We start from the raw sequence: 12,203 nt of genomic DNA, 5'->3' as shown, positions 1-12,203 counted from the left end.
AGCCTTCCTGTTTTCCTTACTCACTTCAAGCCAAAACCTAGCAGCCAGCACAAACTGGAAACATCCATCTCAACAGTTAAACACAAATGCAGGAACTGAAAGACACAGGAGCAACAGGGAACAATACACAAGTTCCTTGACGTAACCATCTACAGAAAGTGGCATCTTCAGGACAAGGATCAGAACGATCCGGCCACTTCAAAGCCATTGGGGTGAGGAAGAATCAGTGGAAATAAGGGGAATTGCAGGACTGCAGGGTCATCTGTCAACTAGCTCAGAAAACAGCACTGATGTTAACCCTGCCCTGAAATGCACATCCACAGCACTTGTGCTATGGTTATAGCTTGCTGCTAAACCGTATTCTGAGTAAACACTTGCTCTTTTAAATAACTGTTGTCTTGAGATAAGAGCAAATCACTGCAACTAGATTTGCCCCATCAGTTCAGAACGTCTTGTCCTTTCCTGCCACAGCTGTCTCCTACACAAGTCTTCAGCGTCCTTTCCATCACATTAATCACTAATATGCAGGGTCATACTGAACCCAGATCAGCCAAGTAATGAAGATAAGCAAAAACCTCAAAGCCAACTATAATGACGTAAACGTTTTCATAATCAGAGCTTCCTGCTTTCATTTATTCCTAGGGTACCTTGAGCTAGCATTCAATAATTCAAAAAGGATTTTTTTTAATTATTATTTTTGCATACAAGACTGTTTACATTTTTATCAGTTAATGTAGGTGGCGGAAAGAGTCACACACATCTTATGTGATCAAACCACATCACATATCAAATCACTCAGAGCACCCCCACTATGGGTGCTAACAGATGACTTCACGATGACCTATGCAGTACCTCTCTAGTCAGACAATAATTCTTCAGAAACTACTCGAAAATTCTTTCAAGTTAAACACGACAGGACGCCTGGCTTGTAAAACCAGGTTTCACTCCTCCGGTCTCCCACGCAGACTGCCAGTACCCCGCACGGTGCACAGGACGCTCGCAGCCTACTACTCGCAGTCAGGATGAGACAAGGCCACAAGCGGAATAGCTGCTGAACGCATTCCTCGATCCACTGCGGCTCAGACAGCACGCACAGCTTCACTTCTTACCCAGAGGTACAGGACTGTTGGGAGGCTGGGCTCAGGAAGGACCTAGGCATTTTACCAGCCGTATTTTATCATCAAACTATTAAGCCACATTCTTTTCAACTTACTCAAGAACTCGCTGCTGCTACAAGGTAACCTGAGCAGCAGTCCCACCCTGGCCCAACTGGTAGAGGGAAGAGTTTATCTACCTTATCTCTTCCCTCTGCAGAAACCACTGAAGTGCTGCAGGCAAGGAAGTCTTCCTACCTACAGCACCAGTTTAAGAGAACTAACTGCTTCTGACTGGGTGAGCACGGCAATCCTGACTAAACCTGGCACAAACACGAAGGGAGCACTGCAACCCTGACTCAAAATGTTATTTTCATGAAACATTTCAAGCAGCAACCGAAACGTGCAGGTAAACTGAGAACGGTAACACACGCTTGAAGTATTTAACATCCCAATACTTCTCTGCTTGTTACACTGACCTGTGTGTATGTGCATCTGTGTACGTGCGTGAGTGGGTAAAACAGGGTAATAAGATACAGGGAAAAAGAAGGTCAGCTTGGTTGGCAACAGAAAGATGAGTAGAAACATCAATAATATCCTTTTTGGTTATGTCTAGACATTCTTTAAAACTTTTGGAAGCAATCAGGCACCACCCTTGTGTTAAAGACAGATGCAATCTCACTAAGTGATTACTTACATGGCTTACGAACTCAGATAATCTCTTTTCCTGATACTGTAACTAGCTGCTCAGGGCTCACCCACCATATGAGAGAACCTAAATTAACTACTCATGGCACAAACATCCACAGGATCACAAGTATTGCATTTGGGAATGATTCTTCATGCTTACAAGTAAACGGAGCACTCAGGTCTTCAGATGACTGAGCGTAAGCAAGACAAACTCCTAATGCATGCGTGCAGTCGTGCACAAGGAAATAAGCTAAATACAGGTAACAGATTTTAGGCTACAGAGCAACGATTACCTGCATGGCTTGACAAAAGAGTGATGGTTAAACCAGGCCTGCACAACACATCCCACTTAGTAACATTTCTGTCTCGCTGCAGATTACTGGCCACAGCAAATGGGTCTGCCATCAAGGCCATCAAAAAGCAGAAGAGCCACAAACCACAGCAGCTAAACTATGCAGCACATTACCCAACCACACATCACATCTGAGCAACTGAGTGGCAACGGCCCTCCAAAAACGCTGCTTCTGCCTTTCCACTTGCTTGGCAGTTTTTCATTTCTCATCTTCTTGTTAGATGAAACTCCAGCACAAGGAAGGGGGAACAAAACGGGGAACCTTGAAAAATGGGAGGAATTGAAACAACGCATACAAGTTGAAAGGCAGAGCGTTACAGATGACTGCTTACAACCTTAAACTCTAGAGAAGGCCATCTTTTCCTTACTGGTCACCAAGTTACCTTGCACTTGCAAGTAGAGTGAAGAGCCTGCACTGTAGTTGCTTATTCCCATGTAAAGACATAAGCCTTGTGCCAAACCCACATACACAGGAAAAAAAAAGGGGGGGGGGGGGGGGGGCCTTTCCAAAGAAGACAGGAGGATTAAACGTGTGTAGCGTAAGCATGGAAAGAAAAAGCCAACATGGGAGCAACTTCTGATTTGGAGCTCAAAAAATTCAACAGTTTTAGGGATGGGAACAGAGTCACAGTTCAACACAGATAAAACAGTGCTTTTACCACCCATTTATTCCTTTAAATTGTAATCTTGCATCAGCCACCCTAGGGAGGGTCTCTTTCAAAAGAGTCTCCTAGCTTTGCTTGTTTTTAAGAAACTGTGTTTGGTTACACTGTAACACGTATTTGGTGCACTGCAGAGCAATCTTCTACTCCTAGCTTACCAAAGCATGACTGTAGTTACACCTTTTGTTGTGGTCGGGGAAGTATGCACCCTTCTTTCTCTTGTCTCCATGTCTACTTTCAGAAAACTTAGTTTTACGGTAAGCTACGCATACGCCTTATTCACCCACTTCATTCTAAACATTCAGCTGCCTCCAAAGGTAAACAGCAATCTCTACTTATGCTTACTGCAAAATACAGAAGTTTAAAGTAATTCAAAGAACAATGCTATTTGGAAATAAGAAGTTTGAAGTTTCATACACCACTGGGCAAAGGTCCTTATTATAGCTGTTCCCAGACAGACTTACCCCGAGATACGAACTGAGAAGCCATCAGGCTTCTGTAATGGTTGCTATTAGCTTGCTGTGCAAGGCAGGTGTTGCCTGACAGAGCCACGTCCAAGTGACACACGCACCGCCAGTCCCTGCCTGGCACCTTCACACACACACACACACGCACACACACAGGGCTACCCGGGGAAAGTTGTGTACTTCCATCCCAGAATTACGTGGCAGACGTGGAACCGCTCGCCCTACAGCAGAGCACGCCAAAGCGAGGTAAGTCCGCACTCCTGCCGCCCTACCCCTCCAATACCAGCCCGGCCCCCGCTCTCCCTTCCCACAAGGCACAACCGCACCAGCCCCAACGAAGCGCCCGCCCCCCCCCCGACCCACCGCGGGGCGCTCTCCCCGCCGGCCACCCCAGCCGCAGCCCCCAGCCGCCGGTCTCCCCCCGACGAAGAGGCCCCGCGGCCTCCCCGCCGCGCCCCGCTCCGAGCCCCCCGGCGCACAGGGCGGGGGCGGCGGCCGGCTGCCCCCACACGCGGGCACCGCGCCCCGCCCGCGCTGCGTGCCCGCAGCCTGCCCCCGGGGCAGCCCCGGCTCCAGCCCCCCGCGTGCCCGAGGCTCGCCCCGCCGCCGCCGCCCGCTCAGCCCCTGCCCCGCTCCGCAGCGCGACCCCCGCGGGACCGGGACCTCGCCCTCCCCCCCCCGTCGCCCCCCGGCCGCCATCTCGGGCACTCACCGGCGGCCAGCGCGGCGGCGGCCAGCAGCCAGCCCGCTGCCATTTTCCTCCTGCCACCTCCCCGCGCCCCCATTGTCCGCCCCCGGCCCGCCGCCCCGCCCCCTGCCGCCTCGCCGCCCCCTCCCGTCGCCGGGATAGGGCCGCGCCGCTGCCACTCGCGCACACCTCCCGCGGCCCCGTCGGCTTCTCGCGCGGGGATTGGTCGGCGGGGCGGTCCGTCAAAGCTTGGGCGCCCTATCCGGAGAGGCGCCGCGCGGTCCCGCCCCCCGAGGCTGGTCGGGGCGGCCCGAGCCGCTGAGGGGGCAGCGCTCCCTGCCGCCGGCCGGCACCTGCCCGGGGAGGGGGCTGCTGTGTGGCACGGCGGGGGGCTGCGGCAGAGCCAGGCACCCAAAGTTCACTCCTTACCTTCACAGCTAAATATATATGTATATATATATGTATGCATATATACATGTGTGTGTGTGTGTGTGTATATATATATATATATGTATATACACGGTCCCCTAAACAGCCCAACCTTGGCCTGTCTAGGCGTTTTTCCAAGCCAGCTAATCTGAAGATTTTTTTTTTTCCAGACCGTAATGACTGAAATAATGTCTTCTGCTATTTTAAGGAGAAAAATCGAGGTGCTAGAGGAAGCTTGGTTTGTCCTGAGGAGCACGTATTGCATTCGCCGTGACAAGACTATTAAGGTTGTGACATGTTACTGTTAAGGTTGTGACAAAAAGAACCGGGAGCACTTCTCAGTGTAAACTGTTCAATATAGGCCTACAAGCTCCGCACTGAAGCAAGAATTACACAATTCCTCAGCACTTAATCTCCACGACACAATAACCCAATTAAAGGTGTAAGTGCTGCAGTCCTCTTTCCCTCTGGCTATGCAGTTCCACTCCCTGTCCATTGATAACATTGGTATTTATCAAATTTCTCAGTAATTCAGCTCATTTAGCTGGCAACAAACTCATTTTCTCTGTCTGTATGTGTGTCTGTGTGTTATCCTTCTTCCCGCTGCATCCGTTCCCTGCAAGGTCAGCCAGGCAGCGGTGACAGAGCAGGGCTGCCCAGACAGGGGTCAGCACAGGCAGCAAGCTCCTGGCAGGCTGCTGCAGGGTTGCCCTGTTGGTTTCTCAGCTTTCTCACATGCTGTAAAGCCAGCATTCAGTTCCACTACAGACAGAAAATATTTTTTGTCTTGTTTGTTCCTGCTTGTCACAAAAGGAAGATCTAAAATAATAATAATAATAAATTAAAAATTTTTATCATTGGGAAGAGGTTAAATCATTTTCTTTCATGGTTACTTTTTAGGTTAAAAACTCAGTCCCTCCTTATCCTGATATTTCGGAGGATGCCCTAATTTACTTGACAGACAACAAACAGGATTATCATACCAAAAAAAAAAAAAAGGATATCTTCTAGGAGAAAGAGCAGATATATTCAGACTGATTTTCTATAACAAATACAAGTTTTATATATCCAATTAAAAAACCACCCAACACAGTGATTTTGAAACAGCAACAGAGTAACAAAATGAGGGACAGAGGGAACAGGCTCTATTTGTAGAAGCTAGTATCGGGTGTCTCTCACAGGATTGCTTTTCCTCTGCAAGTTGAAGGCAGAAATTGTGGCTGGCAGCTCGTGCTACATTTGTTTTCTCTGATTAGATAGAAATGTAGTGGTTCATTCAAGACTCAAGAGCTGGCAGCAGCATGGTAATTACGTATGATACTTGAAAAGTATTTTTCTGTCGTTCAATTAAGAACGGTTTATATCACCCGCTGTGTGAGGCTAAGTGTTGTGAGAAAAACACAGAGGAAAAAGGTGCTGCTGATTAGCTATTGCGGTGCCGAACTGATGTGAAGGAACAACCTGAACCACAAGTATGCCCAATAACCTTGGTACGCAAAGTCTGTAAGATGAAAGCAATTATTTTTCCTGTCTCTCCCTCCTAGCTTTCTCCCAGTCTCCTGTAACAGAAAAACTTGAAGCCTGGAGTCTGGTTAGAGCCTGTTACTGTACGGAAACAAGGTCCCGGTAACGAGGGACGTGCCTCGCGTGTGGAGCAGCACGCTCCGTGAGCCCCACGAGCCCGGCAGTGACACCCGTCCCCTCACGGGCACCCCGGGGGGCTCCGGGGAGCCGGGCGCAGGAGGGCACCTGAGGCGGCCGCTGAACGGTCGCGGCGCCTCCACCGCGCGGCTTCGTGTGGAACGAGGAGGAAAGCTTACATCGGCTCGTTGGTCTAGGGGTATGATTCTCGCTTAGGGTGCGAGAGGTCCCGGGTTCAAATCCCGGACGAGCCCGCTTTTTGCTTCACATTTTCCTTTATATTTCACTCCCTCGGTGCCTAACCGCCTCTTGCTCGGACGGGCGGCGGCAGGCGGCTCGCAAACCGGCGGTGACGAGGCGAGACGCGTCCCCCTGCCGCGGCAGGGACGAGCGGCAGCGAGGCGGGGGCGTCCCTCTCGCCCCCTCCTCTTCTCCCCGCCGCCCCCCGCCGCCGAACCCACGGCGGCAGCAAAAGCTGCGGGCGGCGGCAGCAAAACGGAAGGGGGCCTTACAGCCGCCTTCCTCCGAGGGCTCGTCCGGGATTTGAACCCGGGACCTCTCGCACCCGAAGCGAGAATCATACCCCTAGACCAACGAGCCGCTCTCCATTGCCTTTCCCCCAGCTCCGCACTTCACTCTTCCCGCCCAGCCCGCCTGCCGATGGCTGCCCCTACGAGCAGCCGCCGCCGTGACGGGACGGCTCGGCTCGGCTCGGCTCGGCTCGGCTCGCTTCTGTTCCCCCCGCACCGTCGCTGCGGAGGCGGCCACTGCGCGGCTCGTTCCCCGCGGAAGGGAGGGGGAAACGCGGCACGTCCCCGCCTGCCTGCCCGCGCCGCCCCCGAACGGCTGTGGTTCCAACCCGCCGGCCGCCGCCGAGCCGTTGGGCGGACTGCGCCATTTCCCGGCGCGGGGGGGCGGCTTGCGCTCTCCTCAGGCGGCCGGGCGGAGCGGCAGGCGGACCGACGGACGGACGGACGGACAGGCGGCGTCGCCCCTCGCCCCGCTGCGTGGGGCAGGGGGTCGTGGCGGCAGCCCACCCGCTCTTTCCTCAGGGCCGTGCTGTGGTTTAAGCGTAGTCCGGTCACAGAATAACCATAAAAATGACACCACAGCTGCGGCGGTCTCCTCGCTGTTGTGCTTCTTTCCTTTCTCCACTTTTTTGTTCATTTCTGCTCTATTTTCCATTTCTACGCCCACAGTTTACAGGTCTTCTGGCCAGGAAAGTTTGTGCTTTTACTTTCTTTTAGTCTACACCAGAGGAATTAAAGAAAATATGTCAGCATTTTGTGTATTCAACCATTACTGCCCCTACCACTGGCATTAAATATTCCTGCCCGAGGAATTTGGCAGGTGTCTCTGGGTCTGAAGAGGTGTCCCCGCTCGGCGCGCTGAGCCGCACTGTGGTCTCCGTTTCAAAGCTTTCTGACTACACCTTGTGGACAGGACAGCGCTGCCATTTATGGGCCCAAGCCCACATTTCCTGGCGGTAGGGATGGGGCAGGGACACTTGTCTACAGGCACCTTCTGCTTTGCAATGTCATGGTACTGGCCAAAGAGGTTTTTGTTTGTTTTTGTTTTTTTTCTCTAAAATTGCTCTCATTTGGCTCGTACAGGGGTGAGGTTTGTGTGCAGCCTGTGTTAACACCACCGCTAGAAGCACACGTGGATGCCTTCAGCTGAGAAACGGGTGTCTTTTTTTTCCAGCAGCTTGTGAAGCTGTCAAGAATGAAGATGGTGAAGCAACTTCTGGCACAGAAAGTCTATTCTGTCGATTGCCAGAAGCTTGGAAATCTCACAGGAAGGATCACTGTATGTTGCCTTGTGGGTTTTTTTTGTGCTTCCCCTGAACTACAATGCTGTTGGAGAAATGGCATTTGCTTTCTTCTGCTCCTAGATGTCTGTGGAGCTGGGACAGAGAGTGTGGCAGTCTCCAGTGTTACTGCTCCCCCAGAGGACATCCTCCTTTGTGGATTAAGCACGTTCGTTATTGCTGTTCCCCAGAAGTAAAAACACCACAAATTAAATTAAAAATTTAATGTTAAACTGCTACAATGGCAGTGGGAATCCCTCCTCTCTTTTATCTGCTGTTGCCAGCTCTCCTCATCCTTCGTCAGGCTCCTACATTCCCCAGGAGGAAACACAGAGATTTTGTTTTGTTTTTATTCCACCATTTATTTCTTCTGTTTCTCCCTCAGATTTCCACTCCCTTGCTAGGGACACATTCTCTAAACAGGCACACATGTATCGATATATACAGTAAGGCACAATCACTCACATCCAGGTGGGACACTCTGCTGAGAGAGGAAACAGGTTACAGCGAATGATTGCAGCCTGCCCTGGAACACAAGCTTTAACAAACAGATTAAAAGAGATCCAAAGGCAACAATACTCCACAACATGGCTCAAAAGGATGTGGGGGTCATGTTTGCCAACAAGTCTGTTCTACGCGTCAGAGGCAACACTGCTGGCTCTCAACGGGCGCTCTCACCTGGGAAGAAAAAAGGCAGGGCATAGAGGCTTCTCTTTGTGACTGTAGAGCTGGTGAACAGAAAGGGGATATCCCCCAAAACCATGGGTTTTGTAACAGTGCCATGCTTCAGAGCCCAGTCTAGGAAGGATGCGGGCTGTGTTGTGTAAAATGCTTGTGCCTGCTCATAGGGACAGGGACAACACAAGCCTCCAACTCTGCTCAGCTTGACGTTTGCTAGGAGGAGCTTTGTGAAAGATGAAGAGGAGCTTCCTGACTCTTGTCTTTCGTCTCTACAGCTGTGTCCGTGCTGCTGAATTCTGGGTGACCGGCCCCGAACTGCTCACAGCCCTGACAGCTGGCTCACTCCGTGCCTCGCCCTTGGGCACTGCTGGCCAGCTGTCCCCAAGGCAGGCTGCTGCAGAGGGGCTACGCCTAAGCTCTGTGGACATGAGCCCCACAGCCCTGAGGCACAGCAGCTTTGTATTCAGTAATACAGACACAGCTTCAGGCACTAGTCAGGAAGCCAGGTGGATAAAGGCCTGTTTTCTTTCCCTGATTTCATGTTCTATCAGTGTAGAAGCTTTTTTACCTTAACAAACGTTAGTCCCATGACTTAACTAGCACTCCAAGAGTGAACACAAATCCAATACGATGCCAATCTGACGTTCTCATGAGGGACTGGCTGTCTGTCCCCCAACCGTTCATATACAGACTGGCCACATGACTTGAACCAGCTCAGCCATCTAAGGTCTCCTCTTTGATTAAATAAAATTAACTGGCTGGTTCTAGTAAGCCAGGATGCTTTCTGTCACAAATGGCACTAAGTGGTTACACGCTCAAAGTTTCAAAAGAGAATCAAAAGTTGGGACAGGGCCTGGAAGCAAAACAGACGGACAGACAGGCAGCCTTTCTAAATCAGGACTGGAGCACACAGTTGGGTAAGAGAACATGCCCTACTGGCCTACACAGCACATCTTTTCTGTGCCTCAAATCTGTCGGTTGTTACTTTCCACCAGCATTAAAAATACCCCAAAGTTGAAGCACACAAAAATTGCCTACCATGACTGCGCGTTTCACAGATTAGCCAGCTCAACCCCCACTTTGAAAGCATTTTATGCTTTACGAACAATTTCCTAAGAGTTTTCCCCATATTTAGGATTCACATTGTCTGCCATACAGCATACATGGAGAAAACATACTTTTTTTTTCCTACTGTTAAAACATTATTTACTGAAGTTTGAAAACCCAAAATATTTCAAAAGAAGCTACTTAAAAGGCACCATACACATATGTATGTAGCTGATGAACTTCATCCAAGACCAATGCAGGGGAGAAGAAAATGACATTTTGGAGCTCAGCAGGAATAAGAGAGGGCCCAGGAGTGGCGGTGGCCGTTGGGTCCGGGACAGGACACATCAGGTCTCTCAGTCCCCAGCAGTCACCCAGGGACATCAGCCAGCACCTCAGTTTTGACTTCTGAAGCAATTGTAAGCCAGTCTCTTGTTCTGACTGTCACAATGGTGCAAAGCACAGGGCCAGCGAGCAGCCACTCAGCGCTGGGATCAGTCTGGACCTCGGGGGATATCCATATTCTACTCGTCTCCTGCCACCGAAGGTTTTCCAGTGGCTTCAACCTTGATTGGGTTAGATGGCTCCTGTTCACACATCATCTTCTGTGTCCTGATTGGGTACGTCCTTTTGAGAAGGAAAAAGTAAGGAAATTATGAAAAATAACCAGAGTTCTTAGTAAATACGGGGGTGGGGAGTCTTGGGGGTGCTTTGGTAGGTTCCATGCTAGATTGCTTCCTTCAGTCACTCCTTGCCAAGGAGGCATTTGAAGAGAGGACAGGCAGCCATTGAGGTGAACCGAGGTATTTCCTCAGGCCTCTGTGGCTACAGGATTAGTAGCTAGAGAATAAGTGCAAAACTATATGGAACAAGCCCTGCTTTAGGCAGTGGAAATCCTCTTGTATTTCAAGTGGTGGAGGCCTGCAGAGGCTCCTTCCAGGGCTGATCATCAAGCTGGTGTGTGTGTGTAAACGCTATTTTTGCTGACACAGCTAATAGGCTAAAAACATATATATATGTGTATATAAAGTGTACATATATGTATGCATGTATATATCCAATGTGTGCATGCACACATATAAATACATATATAGGGAGAGGTTTGTTGAGCTAGTACATACATGGCAGAGCTAGTATATCACAGAATCACAGAATGGTTTGGGTTGGAAGGGACCTGAAAGATCATCTGATTCCAACCCCGCGGCCATGGGCAGGGACACCTCCCACCAGGTTGCCCAAAGCCCCATCCAACCTGGCCTTCAACACCTCCAGGGACGGGGCATACATGTTTTCTGCTTTCAAATTGCTTTCAAAACAACGGTTGAGCAGGGTACCTGGTATCAGAGAGCCTCTCCATTTCACTGAAGTCAGAATCATTTGTTTCATCTTTGCCTCTTCTCCATCTCCTCTCTCTGTAACATCAGCCCAGAGGGCTGGTTGTTTAAATGCCCTGACTTAAAGACCCTGCAGGCCTGAGGTCTGATGCTCTTGAGGTGTGGGGAGCAGCAGAAATGTTGGTATGTTCTGCCACACTTGCCTTTTTCATTAGTAAGCAAAAACCTCTGGTAGTTTAGGAGCCGTCCTCATGCTGACCAGACTTACCTAACATGTGTCATGATTACTCTGTGCCCTGGTCCTGTGTGGGGGATGCTGAAGGCTCACTTGCAGTCTCTAAACCCGCTGCGTCCTGCTGCGGTTCAGGTGCCAGTGGTGTTTCTTCAGTGTCTGACGTTTTCTGTGTGTGTGCGCTCTCACTGGTCTCTTTCGCTTCGGTTCCTTCTTTCTCCTTGTCCTCCTTTTCCTGTTCACAGGCACTGCCTTCCTCCTCTTGTCCCTGGGGACCCTCGCACACCTTCTCCTCCTTGTCTCCAGAGGGAGGCTGGGGTGAGTTTTCCTCCCCTGGGGCACCATGCGACACCTCCTTCTCCTCTGTATCCCCCGCATTACTCTTGCAAGGAGTCGTTTCTTCTGCCTGTTTTTCCACTTTTTCTTCATTTTCTGATCTGCTGGATCCTCTCCTTGATGGGGGCTTCTCATCAGACCCCACCTGTTTCTTTAGCTCTTTGTTCCCTGTTTCATCCTCTTCTGTCTTGCCCTTATTCCCAAACACCTCATCCCCGTCTTCTTTAGCACCGTTTTCTGGAGAGGAGATGTTGAGCCCTATATCTTCCCCGTCTCCGTAGTCAGACAGAGATCTTCTGAACCTCCTGGAGGGAGGCCGACGCTTTATTGATCCCCGCGTCCGCACCTTGAAGGCAGGAAAACCAGACATTGAAGCAGTCAAAGATCAGTACTGGAAAGCAGGAAAGCACAACAGAGGAAAATACCAGGGGAAACGTGATTGCTGCAATGGTTGCCTCATTTTTCCTGTTCACTACTTAGTAGGTTCAGCAGCTCCCTAAAATATACCTCTTTTCCCTCTGTAAACCTGGTGCTGGAGATCATTGTCCCAGTTTAAACTGTGACTCCTTGTCTAAGTTAGACCCTAAAGCAAAGATGCTGATTTCATTATGCAGCTGTTGCTGACATGGGATGTCTCAGTCTTCAACTTCTGGCAGTTCGGTGGCTGAGGAAGGAGTCTGCACTCCAGATGAGGCTGAGGAATGCAGGCTACAGTTCCTCATCTAAGTGCTGTGCACTCT

At 50.4% G+C, this 12,203-nt stretch overlaps 2 protein-coding genes across 10 annotated transcripts in view; both read right to left on the bottom strand.

The window, feature by feature from the left end:
- The window catches only part of MPZL1 (myelin protein zero like 1), a 38,877-nt gene extending 34,783 nt beyond the window's left edge, over positions 1-4,094 (bottom strand). For 3 of the 5 annotated variants that reach the window (XM_080586670.1, XM_080586667.1, XM_080586671.1), the window contains exon 1: positions 3,978-4,094. In XM_080586670.1, the coding sequence (XP_080442796.1) occupies positions 3,978-4,050 (73 nt within the window). In that variant the 5' untranslated portion in view covers positions 4,051-4,094. Of the gene's footprint in view, positions 1-3,262; positions 3,466-3,977 lie in introns of those variants that run through there. The other 2 variants (XM_080586666.1, XM_080586668.1) reach the window with 1 other exon arrangement.
- Positions 4,095-8,169: 4,075 nt separating this feature from the next.
- Positions 8,170-12,203, bottom strand: part of RCSD1 (RCSD domain containing 1) — a 42,060-nt gene continuing 38,026 nt past the window's right edge. For all 5 annotated transcript variants that reach the window (XM_080586642.1, XM_080586644.1, XM_080586643.1 and 2 more), the window contains exons 6-7: positions 11,164-11,809; positions 8,170-10,188 (exon numbers count right to left, since the gene is read on the bottom strand). In XM_080586642.1, the coding sequence (XP_080442768.1) occupies positions 11,180-11,809 (630 nt within the window). In that variant the 3' untranslated portion in view covers positions 8,170-10,188; positions 11,164-11,179. The remainder of the gene's footprint in view (positions 10,189-11,163; positions 11,810-12,203) is intronic.

This window comes from Anser brachyrhynchus, assembly GCF_964034855.1.
Source record: "Anser brachyrhynchus genome assembly, chromosome: 1".
NCBI lineage: Eukaryota > Metazoa > Chordata > Aves > Anseriformes > Anatidae > Anser > Anser brachyrhynchus.
Note: the sequence above shows the minus strand (reverse complement) of the source record. Positions and strands in the feature narration are given on the sequence as shown.